At 40.2% G+C, this 22631-nt stretch overlaps 2 protein-coding genes across 6 annotated transcripts; both read left to right on the top strand.

Moving 5' to 3' along the window:
• Nucleotides 1–432: 432 nt before the first annotated feature.
• asb15b (ankyrin repeat and SOCS box containing 15b) lies at nt 433–9052 on the top strand. Of its 4 annotated transcripts, none has more exons than XM_085137278.1 (14): nt 443–713; nt 987–1095; nt 1742–1794; nt 1941–2072; nt 2202–2366; nt 2456–2562; nt 2681–2819; nt 2903–3074; nt 3419–3615; nt 4957–5101; nt 5918–6073; nt 6176–6278; nt 6363–6516; nt 6646–9052. In XM_085137278.1, the coding sequence occupies exons 2-14, from the start codon at nt 989–991 to the stop codon at nt 6813–6815; spliced, it is 1800 nt and encodes a 599-aa protein (XP_084993404.1). In that variant the 5' UTR covers nt 443–713; nt 987–988; the 3' UTR covers nt 6816–9052. The 4 variants fall into 4 exon arrangements, with proteins under 4 accessions (XP_084993401.1, XP_084993402.1, XP_084993404.1 ...); XM_085137279.1 differs by having other exon boundaries at nt 448–713; nt 3419–3579; XM_085137275.1 differs by having other exon boundaries at nt 433–713; nt 6176–6516.
• A 1244-nt stretch (nt 9053–10296) lies between these two features.
• On the top strand, nt 10297–21706 carry lmod2b (leiomodin 2 (cardiac) b). Of its 2 annotated transcripts, none has more exons than XM_085137280.1 (6): nt 10297–11173; nt 11669–12136; nt 13121–13381; nt 13469–13684; nt 14410–14865; nt 16433–21706. In XM_085137280.1, the coding sequence occupies exons 1-6, from the start codon at nt 10898–10900 to the stop codon at nt 16457–16459; spliced, it is 1704 nt and encodes a 567-aa protein (XP_084993406.1). In that variant the 5' UTR covers nt 10297–10897; the 3' UTR covers nt 16460–21706. The 2 variants fall into 2 exon arrangements, with proteins under 2 accessions (XP_084993406.1, XP_084993407.1); XM_085137281.1 differs by having other exon boundaries at nt 10299–11173; nt 14413–14865.
• Nucleotides 21707–22631: the final 925 nt, after the last annotated feature.

The following is a 22631-nucleotide window of genomic DNA, read 5'->3' on the forward strand; positions in this document are numbered from 1 at the left end:
TTAAACAGTTTGCTGTACCTGCTTTCCCTTTTATTCCTTTATGATCAAATTTTATTATGAATCATGATCATCAAATAATTAGGGGGCAAAATAAAACCCACTTTTTCAAAACTTCAAACAGGCCAAATCAGCTCAGTCCCTTTCTGCTAAATATGGGCATAAGTGTAATATACTTAAGGTTGAGAGACTGTTAATGTGGAGATCATTCTGGGCTTTGAGAAATTACCAGTGACATTTTCCACTATTTTTTTCCAACATTATACAGGAATGAATTATGCAAATCAATCAGAAATCAGCTGCAGCCATGTGTCCTTTCACTGTCTTTCCATGGAAGCAGCTTTGGAAGGGAATTATCCCTTCTTTTGCATACATCTTACCTACATCTACATTATATGCAGAACTTCTTCATCATTTTATTATTTTAAGCTAATGCAATGAATGCAGGTTTCCAAAAGTCAGGTCTCAACTTCTCACAAGCTTGCGTGTTTCAATTACACGGGAACAAATAACTTAATTAGACTGAACACACAGTGCAGAAGTACTTTGTCTGCTGCAGTTGTAAGAGAAGACGTGGAAGGCATAGTCTGAGCTGAGGCAGGTCATCTAAAGCAGGTCACATCTAAATATAACCCAAACAGCTTAACACAGTGCTAAACAAAAACACAACCAGGCTGTGAGCTGGAGACCTCAAGGGGACTTATTCAGATCAACCGGTGAGACCGACTAATATGACTAACATGAAATGAAAGTTAAGTTTGTTGTGTAATTTCCAATAGGACAGCTTTACATTAGCATGCTTATGTCCTGCATGAATAGTGGTGATACCGTGCCAGAAACACCTCACTAATAAGCAAGTTGCATGCTGTGCAGAAAGCACGATCTACAGACTGATAAGGTTTCAACATTGTATAATTCACCTTCATACTGTATGCAAAACTCCTATTTATGAAAAGAATTCTTTCTCTTGCTTTTGTCTCTACATACAGAAATGGATGACTTTGAACAGGAGGCCATAAATGAAGACTTGATTGAGTTTGCTATTCGAGAGAGCATTCAAGATGCCTACAAGCTGCCATGCTCAGTGCAAACAGATAGGTATGGAAACCCAAGAAGGGTCTTTAATGTTTATTATTAATGAAAATTGACAGTTAGGTCAATAAGTATTTGGACAATCATACAGATTTTGTAATTTTGTCCGCATACAATGTCACAGTGGTTTTAAATGAAACAATCCAGATGTGATTGAAATGCAGACTTTCAGCTTGAGTAGCGTTCCCAGTATGCTTCAGATCACGATCTGTTTTCATTGTGAAGCATCATCCAGTCACTTTTGCAGCATTTGGCTGAATCCGAGCAGAGAATAAAGCCCTATACACATAATTCATCCTGCATCTAACCAAGTCAGAACACTGTTGAGGAGGTAGGCGTACCATTGTCAAAGTCTACAATCAGCAGAATGTAAATACAGAAGGTTTACAACAAGGTGCAAACCACTGGTTATGCTCAAGAACAGGAAGGCCAGATTAAAGTTTGCCAGAAAACATTGAAAAGAGCCTGCACAATTGTGGAAAAAACCAAGATTATAGGAACTTTTACTATACTTAACCTGTACTTATGGACCTAACTGTATTGTTAGGAGTTGTTTATGTTCCAAATTAACGAAATTTTAAGGCAATCAGCCTCAAAAGTATAATGAAGCTCTATCATAGTGTTTCCAGAGTAAACACTTTCATTTTCATAGGAAAAACACAAATAGTGTGGAGTTTATGAAGATTATGGCAGCCATTCAAAAAGGTAACGTTCCCTTTAATCATGTTTGACTTTTGCATGCGGCATTAAGCAAAGACGTACAAGGCGGGCGCACCTACATTTAAACTCACTGTTGGTCATAAATATTAAAAATGTTTCCCTATGTGTGGCTCTTGTTTGTATCTTGGCAGGTGATGTGGATGCGCTGCAGGAGCTGTCAGGTTGTGCTTCTGCCTTCAGAGAGAGTGACAGCAGGGGCTGGCTGCCTCTGCATGCAGCAGCTGTGCAGCTGCAGCCAGATGTCCTAATCACGGTGCTGCAGGGTGAGAGTGAAAACCAGTGTGATTTCAGCTTGATCAAACTATTTAGTGGAATGTAAGCTACAATTACTGGAGCAGTGGGCTGAGTAGATTTCCACCTTTAACGCAGTCTTAATGGTGTTCTTATTGCAGTGTTGGAATCCACCGACCTGACCCTGGAGGAGCAGACGGAGGACGGTGATACAGCTCTGACTCTCGCAGCTGAGGCCGGGCAGGTGGAAAACATCAAGCTACTTCTGAAGCACGGAGCTTCACCGCACAACAACAACAGCAGGAATGAATCACCTCTGCTAATCGGTAGCACAACACACTCAGACAGCTGACGCAACACCTTCATTATTATGCTTTTTTTTAATGGAATCATTTTTTGTTTTCCATTTTTGCAGCAGTGAGACAACGCTCATACGACATGGCTATTTCCCTCATCATGGGCGGGGCCTTTGTAGAGCAGGTGTGTCTCACCAAGTGGAGGGCCATTCACGAGGCAGCAAAGGTGAATGGAGCTGAATCTAAACTCAAAGTTCAGGTTTAAGCACAAAATTTTCTTTTTCTCTAGTTTTTATTACCTTTGTTTCCTTCTGTGTTCATGTGTGTCCTATCCCTCACCCCAGGAGGGTTGTGCAGCTATTATGATGCTGTTACTCCGACATGGAGCCAAAATAACAAGCAGAGACGGTCATGGCGTGACACCGCTGGGGATCGCAGCTGAACATGGCAACTATGAAGTTTTAGACATACTCATACATCACGGTAAAACAGTATATGTTGTATCATGCCTCATAACAACTTCCTGAGGTGTCAGACATTGCTGTATTTTCTCTGAACTCCACTAGGTGGTGATGTGAATGCCCAGGCAAGCAATGGAGACACAGTCCTGTATGATGCAACTGGATCTGGAAACCTGGACTGTGTCAAGCTGCTTTTGGAGCATGGAGCCAACCCAAATGTTGCCAGCTACGCCTGCCAGCTGCCCATCCATAGAGCTGCGTATGAAGGATACATACTGTGAGTTCATGCAACTTGAAGCTCACTCTCAAACCCAATAACATCTGAATTCTAACTAATAATCCCCAAAATAAATACCTTGACCAAAACACTTTCCTCTAATTTTGCAGCCAATTTGAATGTAACGCATCTGTCTCCGCAGCTGCAGTGCTTTCTCTGTACTCATCGCCACAAAGAGCCCTCTGTTTATCACTGTTTTTCACTTCTGTCACTGAATAACAGTAGAGCTCACACCACGATCTAATGAACATTTTTGTCTCTGTTCTGTTTTGTGTTTTGCCCCGCTCTCTTCCTGTTTATCTCCCACTCACCCACCCGATCTCTCTCTCCTTCTTTCTCTTCAGAATCCTGAGGACTCTCATCCCTATCACCACAAGGAGAGCTATTCGCCTCTCAGGCCAGAGCCCTGTCCACTCTGCTGCAGACGGGGGGCAGGTTCAGTGTCTAGAGCTGCTTATCCAGAAGGGTTATGATGTCAATGCCCTGCTACATGCACACATCTCTGGTACGAATCAGCTGGATGCGCACGTTAGTTATCATAGTGAGTTTCTAAATTATGTAGGACTAAAGCGGTACACGCAAATACACACATTTGGTAAATGCAAAGATGCACGCACATGCAAAAAACAAGTGCAGATGAAAACATCTCTTCAGTGACTGTGAAGGGTGCTTCAGCCCCCATCACTGATAAAGTTGTGGTTCATATTTGCGACATTACACTGCAAAAAATGCAAATCAGTGTGAAGTTTATCCATCTGAACACAGAACTAAACATCTATACACTCGACTATATATGTACAGTGTTGGAAGGTTACTTTTAAAATGTATTCCATTACAGAATAAAGAATACATGACCCAAAATGTATTCTGTAACGTATTCCGTTACGTTACTCAATGAGAGTAACGTATTCTGAATACTTTGGATTACTTAATATATTATCATGCTGTTTATAACTACATGAATGTTCTATTGCTGTGATTTATTACTGTTACTGAAGGTCCGCGGCTCCGAACCGTAGTAAAGGGACCTCTGGCTAATACTGTGGGTTCTGTATTGGGCTCGTAGCCGAAAACTAGCTTTACTTTGTTGTCTGGGTCAACTTTGCTAGCGACAGACAGAGAGCAGCATTGAAAGACTGCTCCAACGGAACTTATTGTTTTTGGAGGAAAACACGAACACGATGTACAGTCGAGTCTTAATAGCTTACTTACAACTGGGCTCGTCAGGCACTCTTCTTGGCTGCAGTGGTTATTTTTATATTTACATGCTTCCAGCTCCCGTTTTTGCTCGATGACAGCTCATACTTTTCCTTTTTCTCCCTCCCTCGCTCACAGACACATAACGTGTATGGCAGTCCATTCTCCCAGCAGCACGGACTACACTGCCTATGATGCTACATTCTTTAGAGCTATACCTGTAGCATTCTGCCTATTAGCTTAGCACAACACAACAAAAAGGCCTCTCTCACCCAGGAAACACGCAGAGAGAGAGCGCGTCACCCTGTAACCATGGCAACCGTAACGCTGCCACCTGGAACAACAGAACGTAGCTGTCAAACAAAACCCAAACAGGCCTGACCCGCGACAATATGAAACAGGGAAGTACCGCCGTGTAATCCATTTATTTCAACAAAGTAACTGTATTCTAAATACCACCTTTTTAAACGGTAACTGTAACGGAATACAGTTACTCATGTTTTGTATTTTAAATACGTAACGGCGGTACATGTATTACTCCCCCTATACTCCCCAACACTGTATATGTAGAGCAATATGCAAAGTCAATGCTTGGTGATGTTGGGATTTTCTAAAGTGATGAAGTTTCCAGTCCTCTTAAAGAAGTCGTTTATATTTGTAAGCACAAGTACTGTAAATGCTGCAGAGAACTACGGGGACCTCAGGAAGACTCCTCTCTACTTCGCTGTGTCCAACGGTGATGTGACCTGTTCGGAGAGGTTGCTGGCGGCTGGCGCGAGAACTGACCTGGATCCACTGCGATGCATACTGGTTTCTATACGTGCTGAGAGGTAAATAGCGTATGTACTGTAAAAAAGTATTTGCCCCCTCCTGATTTCTTTATCACACTAGCGTGTTTCCTATCGTCACACATTTTAAAATTAGACAAAGCTAACCCGAGTAAATACAAAGTACAGTTATTTAACAATGATTTAATTTATTAAGGGAAAAAGCTGGTCCAACCAATTTGGCCCAGTGTGAAAAAGTAATTGCACCTGCTTGGTGCAATTTAACTGTAATTAACTATATTTTTATAGAAAGCTGAATTTAGTCACTATTCACTATTCAAACCCAGGCCTGATTATTACCTACTGAATGAGGAATTTGTGTGAAAAAGTAAAGGAGGCTAAAGGATCTCAAAAATCAGCTCATCGTTTTAAAATTTAAAGAAACTTAAGAACAGATGAGAAACAAAGTCATTGCTATATATCAGTCTGAAAAGGCTTACAAAGCCTTTGTAAAGCCAACATTTCCTGGAGTGCTTGGCCTACCAAAATTACTCCAATGATCATGTCATGTTTACCAAAATGTGGCCTAGTCAAAGCCAACCACTTATTAGATTTAGAGGACAATTGCTGTGTCAAATATTCAGTGTTAACACAGGTTACCTTTGTCTATTATCTGAAACATGCTCACAGGCAGTGTGACAAATATGCAAAACAGTAAGAAATCAGGAAGTACGATTAGGCAAATATTTTTTTAACATCACTATAAATGTAATTTGACTATACAGTACATGTAATTTCTGACTATTATCATTTCTGGTATTGGCAGCGCTATGTTACAGCAGAGGCATTAAAATCTTCCTTTTTTCTTTCTGTAACCAGGTTCGACTTGGTGGAGCTGTTGCTGTCCCATGGAGCAGAGGTTAACTGTTATTTCAGAGTGATCAGCAACACGGTGTTCCCCACAGCACTGCAGTACTGCTTCAGAGACCACGTCATGCTGCGATTGCTGCTCAACAGTGGATATCACGCTTACAAGCACGTATACCTGCTGTGAAATTAGTCGATATTCGATTTATTTACAGAGGATATGTAGTTCAGATTCATCAATTTCATGATCGGATTTCTGCAACCGTACAGGTGTTTCCAGTGCGGTCATGGTGACAGTGAAGAATTGGATAGTACCTGGACTGAGCTGCATAACCAAGCCTATCAGATTTACAGTCAACCTAAAGTCATCTCAGTAAGAGACACTACAGGCAGACACACAGAGCATCTGTTAGCTAACCTCTACAATATGTCACTTCCCTTTTCTTTTCTTTTTCAGTTCTGTGAGTTTGTGTCAGTATCATGCCTTGCTCACGTTGTTGGCAAAGTGGTAAGGATGCTACTGGACTACGTCAGCCATGTCAGCATTTGTTTTAAGCTCAGACAAATCCTGCAGAGGAGGCCGGAGTGGGATGAGATTTCTGACATACTGGGTAAAACTGCAGAGACAAGTCTGTACATAAGAAAAACGTGCAAAACATGCACTCTAAAGCAGGGAAAAACATGACATTTTGAAAAATGATTTAAATAGCTGGAGGTTATGTGTGTTTCTGTGTCCAAAGGGAAGCCACGGTCTCTGCAGCACTTGTGTCGACTGGTAATCAGAAGTCACATGAGCCTCAGGACCTTGAATGACCCTGAAACTATGGCTGCTGGTCCCTTCCCCCCAAGGCTGATGAACTACCTGACCTACAGAGAGTATGACCTGTATGGTGACCTGTTGTCTGTGTGAAACATGTTCTATTTATACATGTGACTAAAGTGTGAAAACAGCCAAAGTACTCATTTAATGCAATACCTTATTTCAGTTGTTTTTTTACAGACTGAATTAAAAACAAAAAATGAATGTCTAGTATATGAAATAGATGTCCCTCACACGTGTTTCAGTTCATGCACGAGGAGAGCTGAGCAAGTGTGACCTGGTCCTGGACCTTTGCAGGGTGACGCGTGTTAACCCTTGGATGCACGAGTGACTGGACCCAACATTCTTCCATAAGTGGGTCAAAAATGCCCTGTGTTAATTATGCCGTTTTTGTTATTGTGATTAAAAATAATCATTTGTGTTATATTTTATACTATATTTTGGTTCAGACAAGAATGATTTGATGTTTGAAATTTTTTTTTTCACATTTTGAAAATCGGAAATGAAAAAAAAAACATACAAACCAGCAACAGAACAATGTCAACATCAGTTTTGTTTGTGTGTCAGTATGAGAGATACTTCCTCTCTTTTTATTTTCTTTGTCCTCCTGTCTGTATGAAGTTTTGACCTATTTCTGGCTGTAATCCCTTCACACAGGTACATTGATTTTGTCGCACCGACTGCTGACTTTATGATCTTCGTTACTTGGATCTGAAATCTTGTGGTCTTTGATTGGCTTTTTTTTCCTGGGGCCCAGTTGTGGCTTTTGTCACTGTGATTGTGGTTTGCCGTTGGGAGCAACCTTCCAGCCGGCTTCTCATATGTGATGCAGCAAGCTCCTTTGAGAGCTCGGTGAGGATGACCCGTCTTGCAGTTGCGATACCAGATACCAATGTGAAGCTGCACCACAGCACCATGGGCCACCTCTGTGTTTTACACTGGCAGGTGTAGGTGCCAACAAACCGTAGAATGTGATTAATTGTGTTTTTTTTTTAATCCTTTCTGGTATTTTCCTCCATGCCGTACCGCTGAATGCAAACTCTGTGCTGTAAACCTCTTCAGAAGACACTGCACAGGAGGCAACATTATCTGTGGTGATGTTGCGTCTTGTCTTTTTGAACCTAGTGCAAAACTGCTGGACCGGGATTTCTCCCAGATTCTGAACTTCTTCCCCTGACTGTCTCCCAATATAAACCCATCCAGTTCTTGCATAGGGGATGCATGCATCACAGACTCAGAAGAACTTTTGGCTATGACAAGCTTGTTTGGCATCTACTGTAGAAATTTGAACCTCCGAACAGCACAAGCTGTTTGTCTACAGTGACACAAACACTCTAAATGGTAAATGTGTGCTGCCTGCTAGTTCTTGCTGTTTAAAATAATCTTCTTAACGTGTTACACTCTTTGCGTTCAATAAAATATATTTTCCTGACAGTCGCAGTTGACAATAATCAAAGGTTCCTATGAAATTCCATAGGAAATGATTACGGGTCATTTTTGGCCCACTTATGGAAGCTTGGGGTAGTAACACAAAAACTAAAACTTTGTACATGTATAAAAGGTAAGTTAAAAATGTCATTGGCATAATATCAAAAACACTTTTTTAAGGAATAGTTGGAACATGAAATTATAACAACTTTTCATTAATTAGATATTGCAAGGAAAAGACCACACCAGATCCTTTTTGACCCACTTATGTGTCTAAGGGTTAACAAAATCTCAAGCCCACATGGCCATTAAAGAGATGACGGGTAAACCTTCCATTTGTGTAAAAACACATAATTGTTTTATCCTTCTTTTTTAGTATCTTGACAATCTGGTGTCTTAAAATGTAAACATAAATGTCACAATATCAGTGAAATATAATAAACTGTGACATTTACAAAGTTGTGTAACCTCTGTGTCTTTATGATCTGATGACATCCAATTACCAAATAATTAATTTATTGTTTTCTATTTGAGTTAATAGTCAGGAGTCTGTGCACAACCAAAAGAAAAGAAATCAAAAGAAATAAATTCTTGCAACTGATATTTTTAAAACCAAAATTTTTAAACAAACAGAGGTTTAGTATTAGTGGACATTAGTGAATGAAGAGACAGAATCCGTGGTGAGCACTCTACTGAATTTAAAGCCTGATTTAATGACCAGTAATACCCACTGTTCACCCCCTAACACAGTTTAATTTTCCTCTAGGTTTGAATTATTGGTAGGTATTGAAAGGTGGGATCTGAGTATCTCAGATCCTGACCTGGTGGTTTAGCACTAACTGATGGGGTTATGTGTGAACTTTCACATTTCCCCCCCTTGCTTGTGTGGGCGTCTTCCCGCAGTTCACAATGTTGTAGTCTGTGTGTTTGATTGTAGTACTTTTGGATTTTTGTGAGATATTTTGACGTTTCTGGTGATTGCTATTTTGGGAGTCTTTTCTCCTTCTTATTAGTTTTATTAGTTGTTTGGTTTTGAATTCTCAGTTATTACTAGTGTTTTGAGTTTTCAGTCCTACTTATATTTAAGTGCCATTTGTATTTGTTCCCTAAGTGTTATCTGTCTCGTCATCCACTGTCATTTCCCCTAGTTTTAGTTATTCATGTGTCTGCATTTCCTTTCCTATCACCATTCTCACTTCCTGTTTTATTTTTATAGTCTTTTGTCTCTTGTATTCTTTTTCACTTCCTCCCCTGCCCTATAGTATTGATTGTATTGATCACTTGCTTGTTTGCCTTTCTTCCCTTCTTACATGGTATCTGTGTAAGTTTGCCTTTGTTGCATTTTACTGTTTCCCTGCCTGCCTCTTCCATTGTGCGTTTCAGTTTCAGTATCACCCAATGTTTCAAGCCTAAACTTAAATAAAAGTGTTTTTGAGATAGAGGGTGGGCATTATTACTCTTGAAATTGGAATTTAGTCCACAGAGGATCTTTTTTATTAACCACCTAGGTCTGGCATCCACATATGTGGACATCACATTTTGGGTTGTCTAGACCACAATACTAAATTTTGCTCTACAAGGGCCTGATATCCTCTTACGAGGACATTATACTGTCCCTGTTCTATCAAAATATAAAACAAATGTCCTCATATGTGGATATCAGGCCCTTGTAAAGCCAAATCAGGTAAAAAGATATTTCTTGGTTTTTACATTCATCAGGTCCCAATCAGCCCAAATAGCAAAGAGAAATTGATGATATACACCCATCATTTTTCCCCATTTATCCAGGGCCATGACTCTCTGAAACAGCTCACCAAGAAGGCACCCACTAGTCATAGCTAATTGTCCAAAGCACTTCAACTGGCTCCTATTGATGTCTAAGAACATCATCTTCCACATTGCAAGGGTCCTCCCCATGTCCCCAAGGGAGAGCCCAGCCACCTTTTGAAGGAATCTCAGTGGCCACTACCCAAAACTTGTGGCTAATAAAATATATGTAACATTTTAGGTCCCATTTCTTTGGTGGGTAAACCAACTAAAGTTGGCAGAATTCACTATAAATAAGGCTTTTGTCCCTCACTCAATATGTTTAACTACTATTTTATGTGTTTATAGAATCATCAAAACTGGCATAAAAGAGAAAGAGAACTTTTTGCTGAAGGATATGTAGCGGCCAAGCCTGTGCCATTTTTTCAACTATATGTCATGTGTCTTACTTCTTGTGTTGACTATATGCTGAGCCCAGTGAAATGAACAAAGGTGACAGACAACTGCATTGACAGGACACATGGTCTCTGAGCTCACAGGCTTTTTGTGTCTCTGCCTCTCAGAGCAGCACCTCCCAAAAAAAGATGCTGCATCATGGTGCCTACACTTTAGTACGTTCCCCTCTGATCCCTCTCTTAAGGCCTGAACAGCAGCTGTGGAGATTAGAGAGGAGAGGCCACGGACACACACGGAGGCTCTCTGTCACATAAACTCGGTTGGCCAGGACAGATCTGGTTCAGACTGGAGTGGGCTTCAGTGGCAGAAGACTGGATCCAGAATGTGCAGATAACTTTTGTTCTTTGTCATTAAAGACCTGAATTAACTTTGAATTTCTACTAGTTTCATAGTGGACCGTATCTTTTGTTGGAATTTCCAATCCCAAGCGTCTTCATTTTGGGGTCTACACCAGATCATAAGCAAATCAAGAACCGGTCTGCCTGCATTTCTGTCACTTCTGTGCTTATCACACTTTGGCCATGAGCTGTTTTGGGTATCGTCGAGAGCTGAGTAAGTATGAAGACCTTGATGAAGATGAGCTTTTGGCTTCTCTCAGCGCAGAGGAGCTGGCTGAGTTGGAAAAGGAGCTGTCGGACATCGATCCTGATGCCAATGTGCCCATAGGACTCAGACAGCGAGATCAGACAGATAAGACCCCGACAGGCACCTTCAGCAGAGAAGCCCTCATGAAGTACTGGGAGAACGAGACACGTAGACTGCTGGAGGATGAGTTAGGTGGAGCAAGTCCAAAACTGGTTAGTGTTAACATTTATTTTATTTTTATGTTTTTGTGCTGGTGTTCTATTAGTTTTGCCAAAGAACAGAGTAACTTAAAGTAACTTTATTACAAATTCTTCTAGTAAGACGCTGTCCATATCACATGATCCTGCTAGCATTTCAAGATTTTATTAACTGTATTAGTCTAAAGAGATTGGAAAGAAAAGCATCTGGACTTCTTTAAGTTGCTTGAAGACATTTCACCTCTCAAGAAGAAGCTTCTTCAGTTCTAACATCAAATGGTGGACAGTCCCAGATTTAAGTGCTAGGGGAGTGTCCCGCAAGAGGGTCATGAACCCCCTGTTGATCCTCTACCTAGATCTGACCTTAGAACTGAAGAAGTTTCTCGGATGAGAGGTGAAATGTCTTCGAGCAACTTAAAGAATCCAGACGCTTTTCTTTCCAAGCTCTTTAGACTACAATGGTCTGGATGACTGAGAACCTTCACAGTCATTAACTGTATTAAAATACAGGACGAAGAACAGGAGGACTGTGTGACAGAAGAAACCAGTGAAGGAGAAGAGGACAAAGATGATGAAAATGAGAAGGAGCAAAAAAAGAATGAAAAACAAAGTGAGGAAGAAGAGGAAGCCGAGAACAGTGATGAAGAAGAGGAAGAAGAGGAAGAAGAGACGGAGAGTGAAGAAGAACCTGTAACAGAAGAGGAGGAAGAAGAAGACGAGGAGGAAGAAGAACAAAATAATAAATCAAAACCTGAACCGTCAAAAAATTCAGGGCAGGTGACGTCGTGGGCCGAGAACCTAACCCTACTCAAGCCCCAGAGGGTGGAGCCTATTAGGCGGACTCCTCCTCCTCCACCACCTGCTGACCCGAACACCACTGGAAACCCAACTGTCGTCGATGACGCTCTGCAGCAAGTGCTTAGAAATGACTCTGAACTCATTGAGGTTAATCTCAATAATATAGATGACATCTCACAGGTACAAATAAAATTCTTTCATAACAAACTAATTTCACAAAATATCTTCACCAACATGTCACAGGAAATGTAGATAACTATGGTTATAATAACATTAATTACAATTAGCTGCTGACTAAGAATTGCATGAATCACCACATTACGTTCATTTAGGTTTTGATCCTTCTGTGTGTTGCTTCACTTGTGTTATCATAAGGCAATCAAACAAAACAGGTTAGCAATCAGCTCTATTGTGAGTTAAACAAATTTGTGACTTTGTGAAACTTAAATCTATAAGCTTTGTTTCCAAATCCAGCAGTTTTGTTTAACTTTTAGCTAAATTTCACAACCAGGCAGATGAAGATACAGGAAGTTCTTTACAGGAAACTTTGCAGGCCTTTTTTACCAAAAAGGAAAGAACTGAACAAAAGCTACATTTTAGTAGCTTTTTTAAATTTATCCACATTAGCATCCTAGAAACGAAGTCATGAGATGATCACGTTAGTTTCCAAATTATTTCCCATTGACTAAAATAGATGCTTGCAGCTGTCACCCTGGCTGAGGCTGGCAAATCCAAACCATCCATGAGATTCAGGGGTCGGCAATCGATTTTCCTAAGGAACCACATGAAAAACTGAATGTGTTGGAAGGCTTGGAGTGGTGGGGCTTTCCAAAACAGTCCCAGTTTCTCATGTGCTCTAAAATCTGTGTTTGATGCTAAAGCCATTCCGGTGGGTTGCATAATAGAAGCAGGAAAGTTACTCATACAAGTTGCGGCTAATTTTAGTATTGTTGTAACAGCAGCTTGGGACCAAGGCTTTGTGTCAGTGTGGTAAACACTGGCCTTTCTGAAGTGTCAGATGACTTCAGGAATGTCCTGGCATCTATGTGGTGGTGGCAGTGCTGAAGGGAACAGAATCATATTATCTTTCACTTTTTATAATGCTCTGTGCTTCAAGGTTCTGATATTTCTGAAAAATATAAATACTAATAATTTACTTCTCAGGAAACTCTCATCCGATTTGCTGAAGCATTGAGGTCAAACACACATGTGAGAACCTTCAGCCTCGCAAATACCCGAGCGGATGACCCCGTGGCTCTGGCCATTGCTAAGATGCTAAAGGAGAACTCCTCCATCATCAGCCTGAATATAGAGTCTAACTATGTGTCTGGAAAAGGCGTGATGGCTCTGGTTCAAGCACTACCAGGAAACAACACCTTGACGGAGCTCAGGTTTCATAACCAGAGGCACATGTGTGGAGGACAGGTTGGATTTCTTCCTTCTCATTCCTATTCTGTGTCTGTACTGTGCTAATGACATCATGACATCATCACGTGCAAACATGTCTCGCAGGTGGAAATGGAGATGGTGAAAATTCTGAGGGAAAACTACACCTTGATCAAACTGGGTTACCAGTTCAACCTACCTGGGCCGAGAATGAGCATGACAGGGATCCTCACCAGGAACCAAGACCGCCAGAGGCAGAAACGGCTGCAGGAGCAGAGGCAGCAGCAGCAGAACCAGCAGGGGGCACAAGAAGGAGCTGTTAACCCCAGAACCACTGCGCTGGTTTGCGGCTTTACTTTGTCTAGCTGGGCAGCATCCCGCACCCCACTTACACTAAAATTCATACTAGCATTACTGTTTTCAAAGTTCTTATTATAAATCATAAATTATATATCATAAATTATTAACTCCAGAGCTGACGATCACTTCAAGGTTATCGTTGACACTAAACTACAGAAGGAAAACTGGGGAAGCTAGAATAATAAGGAAATTTAAAAGGGAATGCAAAAATCTTCTGAAACCTCATTAAAATGTTCCCTGATGGGTTTATGATTTCAATCAGAAGTCATATTTAATAGGCCATGGTATTTATTTTGCAAATTATGTCCAATTTTAGAGTAAAATAAGCAATAAATCATGGTATGATTGAGGGTGTAGCTGCCTTGTTATTGATAAGTTGCTACCTCATTAGTCTGCAGTGATGTCACAGTCCGATACTACTCATTTTTGACACCTAGTTAAAAAAAACAAAAAAAACCCAACTCACTTTTAAAAGCTGGACGTCACTAACCCCTGGGTGAATGTCTTGTTGGCCATTTATTATATACGTATTTTTACTTTTCACAGTTCCTCTACTTTAACTTTAGTTTTGTAACTGCTAGCACTACTTGCATATAAATGAACACCTGCTCAAACTTTAATCCGCACCCTTTCACCTGCACAGCTTTTCCAGAAATATTACTTTTTCTGTTTATCCATTTATTTGTCTATGCGCCTTTCTCTGCCAGCAGAGAGGAACACCAAGTTCATCACCTTACAGCTCACCCAGGGCCTCTCCCTGGTCCTCACCTAAACTGCCCCGAAATGACCTGGCTAAAAAACAGACACCCCCTGCGCCACCTCCTCCCCCACCTCCACCCCCGCCTCCTCCGCCACCTCCTCCTCCACCTCCTCTCCCGCAGCAGGAGAAGAAAAAGCCCACGAGGATGATTGCAGAGGTTATCAAGGCGCATGAAGCGGGCAAGAAAAAGATGGTGAAAACAAAAGGGAAGAAGGGGAAGAAGGGGAAGGTGTCGGGCAATGATGAGACAAACAGCATCCTTAAAGAGCTCAAAAATGCCCTTAGGCCAGTGTCGGTAGAGAGAAGAGGGGAGGAGGGCAGCAGGCCATCAACGCCAATGAGGTCAGCCCATGATCAACTGATGGAGTCCATCCGCAATAGCAGCATGCGCAATCTGAAACGGGTAAGTGGTGTTAAATTGATGTTTTTCCAGACCCAAATCTGCTTCTAATTACTAATATTCACATTAAAAGTTGTATCAGACTGAAACTTGATTATTTAGAAGGGCACTCAGCCAAACATTGTGTGAGGTTAGAGTGCTTCGAGCTTCAGTGTGAGAAAAGTTCAAAATTCAACACTCAAGCAGAAACACAAGCAGACAAGCAGAGCTCTTGAAGCAAAATTGCAGAGTCTCTCGAAAGCAAACTGAACAAGCGGGGAGTTTAATTTAGATGTGTATGACACAGAGTCAGCGGTGTCTGAGTCATCTCTGTGGCTGACATGCTATGTTCTGTCTGTAGAGGGTAGGCAGGCAAAAGGCTACTTGCTGCCATCCAGCACTTTGGCGTGATCACAACGCTTTTACAGCCAGTAAATAATAATGACGGCCAAACAAGTCAAGTATTTTTATCTTGAAGAGGCAGATTAACTGATATGGAGGAAAATATAATAGGACAAACAAGAGGGAACTGCAAATGAACCCATCTGGACTTTGTTTTTCTGTTATTATTCTGAGAGCTAAACTATTTTTACCTCCGAGAAAAGAGATGCTTTTGAAGCTTTATTACAGCTCTTCACATTGTTAGAGTGGAAAATTAGCTCTGCCCTCAGATAGCAGGGTCTCCAAGTGTAGCTGTGAAATTCCAGCTACTTAATGCAGGTATTTATAGAAACTGTTGACTGAAACTTAGATAAAGACAGACACAACACCTTACCAGAACACAACACGGACCAACAACACACATTTAACACATCTACTGACACCAGCGAGGACATTACACACATCCCTGATGCAATGGTCCAATTTGTGTTAGTCAGAAATCATAATGACACAATGAAAATGCTGTATCCTGCTATTACAACTAGGAAAAGAGTTCATCACTGGTAGCCAATGCGTGTGGGTGATGAATCTAATAGATGTAGCTAGCTAGCTTAGCATTAGACTGGGGAAGGGAGAAAACATTAGCTAATGTACAATAACAAAAATTTCATAAATATGTGAACCGATAAAATTACTTGTCGTCATGAGTTGACCCCTAGATTGCTTTAGATGCTAGCAGGTTGCCGCCATAGCCTATAGAGTGCGTGAAAGACAGCAATTTGTCTGCAAACACTTGCTAACTACTTACCGGGTGGTGGCAAACCTTGAAAAAGTGCAGCGCAAACTGGAAACAGAGAACGTTCGCCTTCAAAGTAAAAGTTGTGCATCCAACAGATATAAAAGGTGGTTTACAGTTTGCGTGGGACTCTTCACAGTTTCACTACTGCTTATGGAGTATGGAGTAATTGGCAAGTGTTTGCAGACAAGGTGGCATCTGCCATGGAAAACGGGCAATCTGGTAGTGACCAAAACAACTGCAAGGAGGTTTTTGCCAAATGGTTGGGGAATAAACATTTTTGCCCAGGCATCCAACCACTGTGCTTTCTTGCTTGATTTGGGTCAAACAAAATGTCAGACAAATGAAAGTCATGTGGTGAGCAGTAATGTGTATTAATACCTCCTAGCTTGATTATATCATTGTCTTTTCCAGGTGGAAGTCCCTCGTCATCTACGATAAAAGTGTCATAAAAGACATCATCTTGTTATCATTTGGATACTGATGACGATGGACTGACCGACGGTGGTGAACAATGACAGGTGAAAACTTGGGTTTTCTAAGGAGGCCGACGTGAATTCTTATAAAAAATACACTGGAAATTTGCACTGCAATGACAGCTTTACATTTTAAAAATGTTGAATTTGTTTTGTTTTTTTAAGTATTCACAATAGGAATTAGGTATATGGCATTTGTATTTTAATTTGTGGAAGGAGTGAACTAATTTGTTTACTGACAAGTTTTCTAAATCGCTGTTTTCTTAACTGTAAATATGATTTGTTGTGGTTGAACTGATTTAATTTCTAAATATAGCCACCTGCTGTTTACAATACCACTTGTGGAAGGATGCAGACTCTTTTCTGACTCTTTGGTTTCTGGATGAGCTCCATTTGAAAGAAAGGGGTCAGGCTGTTAAAGGGAAGAATGCAGTCAGTCCCACGGAGCCAATTTTTGTGTTTATCAGTGAGTCAGCTTACTGGTCAAGTGCCACTGATGCATATTCCCACTTCAACACACTCACAATACACCCACTCAAGATAACACGCATTAAAGCAAGGCTTTTGCGCTCTTTGAACAATTCACAGTGCATGACAAGTGAAGAAACTACGCAAACAAGCGTGATTAAAAATTGTATAACATCAAATAAAAACCGATGAGCCCCATATTTGTTCAGCACAGTGAATGCCAGTGAATGGCACAGCCTATGACCAGTAACCTAGCTTGGGACGACTAATGACAACTAATGTTTGCTAATGTTTGCTAATGTTAGCCACCTTTAAATACCTTTTTGTAAGTACCAGCTGTTTTTTAGCAGTGTGTGCTGAAATGTATTTTTTGGATGTGTGTTACTCTAACAGTTGGTGTTTCTTTTAAGCTACACCGAGTTTCTCCAGAGGTTTTGCTTTTTGGATAGGCTGCCAGTGTAAACAAGAACATGCTCTTCATGACTTGCCTGGTTAAATAAAGGTTCAGTTGACTCACTACACCATTTTGTGGTACAAAGTGGTATTGCACAAATGTCCAGCCCTAGTTCAACTTCAGCTGATATCACTTCAACCCAACATGCAGATGTTTGAGATATAAAGTTATAGGGCAGCTTTAGTTAACTTTGGAAGGTTTTAATCCTCTGAGGTGTAAGTCATCATAACCTTAACCTTACCCAATAAACCCTGTTGAATAGATTTCTTTAAAAAAAACATTTGAACAAGAAACAGAATAGATTTGACGCATGTCTGTAATTCAATTCAATTCAATTTTATTTATATAGTGCCAAATCACAACAACAGTTGCCTCAAGGCGCTTTATATTGTAAGGTAGACCCTACAATAATACATACAGAGAAAAAAACACCCAAATCAAATGACCCCCTATGAGCAAGCACTTTGGTGACAGTGGGAAGGAAAAACTCCCTTTTAACAGGAAGAAAACTCCAGCAGAACCAGGCTCAGGGAGGGGCGGCCATCTGCTGCGACCGTAAAAAGGATGATTTCTGTTTATCTTGATTTGAAGATTCGGGAGAGCATTTTAATAAAAACAAGAGGTGGCATCATGAAAGTAACAATAAATATTTTTAAATGCAGGAATTTATTGTAATCCTCTGTAAATTTAAAAACCTGCTGGAAACATTCCTCAGAGATTTATAGTCCATATAGATAGTCCATATTAACTGTCAGCATCGTACAGCTGCAGGTACACAACCATGATGCGAATCTCCTCTACCAGACCCCAGAGGTGCTCTATTGGCTTCTATCTGACTGTGGGGGCCGTTTTAGTACATAAACTCATTGTCATGTTCAAGAAACCAGATTATCTGAGCTTTGTGACATGGCAACAGTATCCTGCTGGAAGCAGCCATCACAAGATTGGTAGACTGTGGTCATAAAGGGATGAACAAAGGGCAGAATGGATCCATTCTTTAATGTTGTTTACACCAGAGTCTGATCTTACCATCCGGATGGTGGAGCAGAAATTGAGATTCATGAGAGCAGCCAATGGGTTTCCAATATTCTATTATCAAATTTTGAGAGCATCAGTTTCCTGCTTTTAGCTGACAGGAATGGTACCTAGAGTGGCTTCTGCTGTTATAGCCAATGTACTCCAAGTTTCAGTTAAATGCATGCAGAGATGCTCTTTTGCATTTGGCTATAACAAGTGGCTTTTGAGTTACTGTTGCCTTCCTATGACCTCAAAGCAGTTTGACTATTCTCTTCTGACCTCTAACAAGAAGGTTCTCTCATCCAGAGAACTGCCACTCACTAGATGTTTTGACCTCTTTTGGGTTACTTATATTACCTCTCTTCCCCATTCTGATCCTCAGTTTGAACTTTATCAGGTTGTGATATGCCCTGTTAGAGCAGTCACACTGACATGATAGTCAGGTGCTAGTGAGATGACAAATCAGAGATGGAAAGAAGGAATGACGTGTCAAGAAGAAGATCATATGAGGTGGGGGATGAGAGTTGAGAGAGTGAAAGCAAGAGACTGAGAATTGTGATCTATTAGTGTCAGCCATCCTAATCCTGGTCTTGTGTTTGTTTATATGTCTTGGAAGAGTTCCCCAACTCCTAAATCCACAGAACAGCTGTTCAAAGACAGCAGTGTCAGGCCCTGAGAGGTGGCAACGGCCAGAAAACTACAGATTTGATCAGGACCGACAGTCTCCAAAGCACCAGTCACTTGATCATTGGGTTTATTGTGCATCAGACGGCTTAGGTTTCAACATTCAAGATTCAAATTTGCTGAAAAAATATGTTTTTTATTTCACATATAGCCACTGAGTCTGAAGACTTCTTCTCATTGGTGGAAGACTGGATGGAAGACATAAAACATATTTCAATAAGCTCACTACATTGCACAAATTTGCACATATGAAAGCTGCAGAAGTTGCAACAATAATCTAGATGTGAGAAGTCTGAATATAGTTAAACCCCCCCTATGGAGGGGCCCATTTATACTGGAAACCATTCTATCAGTGGTATCCGATGCACAGCAGCTCAGTATGCACAATACTAGCTAAGTGTCCTGCAGTTTAAAAAAAAAGAAACAACTTCCTCTACTCAAGCACAGTACTTTGTCATGTCTGTCAAGCTGTAAATAGAGGCATTCTTCCATAAAAATCATCGATAAAGAGCAGAGACTTCCTGCTTGTAGATGCACTCAGGGTGGTCACTACACTATCCCATATGGAATTCCTGCCATGATTTTAAGGATGTACACTGGGTTTAATGCTCTGCAGAGAATTTTAAAACCTTTTTCTGAACCACAAAAAATGTTAAGCAGGCAAGTTTTCATGTATCACATATTTTGCCAAAGCCACACATAACCCAGAGCTGTTAGGCCTCTGAGTCACAACATTCGGGTTGTTTGACTTATTAACATAGGCAGCTACTGCTGCTGCTGGAAGAGTACAGTTAACTATTACAATGATGAACTCCATTGATAAAATGTCAGTGGTGAGTCAGGGGTGAGCAACATTTTATTTTTCGTAGGGTCAAAAGCTGACACACGTAGTGCCGAATTATGTTAACATGGTAGATTATTTTACAATAGACTATTTACTATCTCAGAAAGGCTGACTGTTTAAGGAACACTTTTCAAAACACTTTTATGTGTTATGTGCCAATTCTGATATCCCCGTGTTGGTTTTGTTCTATATCATCATAACAGTGTTGCTCCAGGATTAACTTACCAAGAAATTAGCTAATGGTTTTAGCTTTTTCCACCAGATCTCAAACTTATGACATCACAAGAACGTGATTGGTCAGTGGCTTTTAATCTGGCTTTCAATGCTGAACCAACATTATTATGATATAGAAACAACACCAATACGGGGATATCAGAGACACTGCATTTAGCTGTGCTGTCACTGTGTACAACAATCTGTGGGTTGATGGACGGGAGTATCACATTTAATCTTTGATAAAGGAATCATATCGGCATAAATACATTTTTGAGTAATTTATCCAGTTTGTCTCATTGGCCAATGAACTTGCCCAACATCCTTTTTGTTTTTTCAATAAACTGGCTCAGGGTCATTGAAATATTAGTTACAGTGAAAGTGGTAAGGACATATTTAGTGGTCCTCTGCATTCACTAACTTAAAAATTTCATATTCAAAGGAAGAAAATGACATAATATGTTTGAAAGCATTCCCATTAAACACACAAAAACTTCACAGAAGTGCTTCTGCTTTTCAGCGTTTTCTCTCTTTGTGTGTGCTGGTCTCTGTGGAAGTAGTCTATCAAAGTAGGAACACACTGATGGAAAGTGCCATACCTGCCCTAATCCCTTTCATAAGCTCAGCAGAAGACAGGGAAGGTAACAGACCAGCTGATGTGGCTATTTACTAAAAATAAATGACCAAAGCACAGAGCTGTTGTGGTCATTAAAGTTGTCTATAAATAACATGGAAAGGCCAATTATTATTTCCTCAGTCTTTCTTTCTTGTGTTTGTGTCTGTCTTGTGTGCGTATATAGCTTTCTTCATTTACTTAGAGTATAATGCATTTTCATCAAATGGCACCAAATACAAAGAAATGCATGCTTAGATTTACAGACTCCTGTCAAATAAGGTAACACAGCCTCAATGGACTGGACTACTATTATCTTGTTACCTCACATAAGCTCATTCTGATCACAAGGGGGGAAAAAAAGTCCTATTTTTTTTTTTTTTTTTGTAAGAGTCAACAGCTGAAATTCACAGTCAGGACTGCACCCATGTTTTGCCCTTTATTTCTACCTGGGTCAGTAAAGGCTGTGATAATCCTCTGTCCAGCTGTTTCCAGATCTGTAGGTGATGGGACCTACATTCCTTGCTGGACTGACATGATTGTGAGCTCCTTTCATTTTACCTCTTCATTGTAGAAAAGGAATGTTACCATGTCTTGTGAGACCTACAACAAAAAATTTACCAGTGGTTTTGTACGAAAGGCAAAGATTGGAGGAGACATCCATTGTGACAAGATGTGAAGGTTAAAACAAACAACAAACATAACAACCAGCCCAAATAACAAAATACGTATATATCAACCTTTTATTGGAGTGTACATTGTAAGAGTCATTATTCGTCCAGCCTTTTTGGTAAGACTTGGCATTCACAATGTCTTATTAACCGAGTTACCTACAGAAGCTAACATCAGCAAAACATGGCTAGTTTTTCTCCCAAGAAGTATCTTAGTATTTGACAAAAGAAAAAACAAAAAAAGAAAAGAGGTCAGTTAGAAAATCAAGCAAGTGGCAATTTGTCTCTCAAAGACATAATTTGAAGGAAATATTTGTTTTCTTAAACAGCAAACAGAAGAAAAGAAATTATAGTTTGAAAAGCTTTAAATGTTTTCAATCACAGTATTTTTCAAGAAACTTCACGTTGTATTGGTCTTTTTTTTTTTTTAATTATCCAGAAACGTATTAGCAAAATTACCCAGACTGGAATGCTAATATGCTTTTTTTAAGGTTTAGTTACTAAACATAACAACTCATTAGCTTGATGACACAGCAACAGGTTTTAGATTTTTCCCCCTTTCTTGGGGAGCGATACTACTCACCCTTACTTAGTTCGGTTCACGGTTTTCTCTGCCACGTTTTTTGTTCTGGCATAAGCAGCTAGCATATGGTTAGCTAAAACTTGAAGCCTGAAACCATACCAATCAGTCTTCATGATGCTTCACTGATTAAGTACAGGTTGGAAGTCAGGTTATCTCTATTTTTGAGGCCAAGGGTTTAATGTGTGCTATAAACATATGCTAATGGCTAATGTTAGCCAACAATAACAGAAAATATATTACTTTATGATAAATGTTAACATTTTCCATTTATGGCTGCTGTTAGAGCTCATTTTATAACACAGGGTTTACCAATAACTGTCATTTGTCACCAATGCTCACTAGTAGAAGTGACTTGCCTTCTTTATTTTCTATTATCTGTCATGATTTTGTTTAGCTTTTAAAGCCATTTTCTGCCAATGCAAAAAAAACAAACTTGAAATTTTAAGATATATTTAAATCAAAATTTTGACAGACCCAACTTGAAACATTACAAAGTTGAAATATTAACTTGATTTGTAATTAAGACCTAAATTTGTAGGAAATAAGCAAGCTATTCCATACATTCAGGAAAAGATGGTTTGTGCTGACGG

This window comes from Neolamprologus multifasciatus, chromosome 17 (assembly GCF_963576455.1).
Source record: "Neolamprologus multifasciatus chromosome 17, fNeoMul1.2, whole genome shotgun sequence".
Classification (NCBI taxonomy): Eukaryota; Metazoa; Chordata; class Actinopteri; order Cichliformes; family Cichlidae; genus Neolamprologus; species Neolamprologus multifasciatus.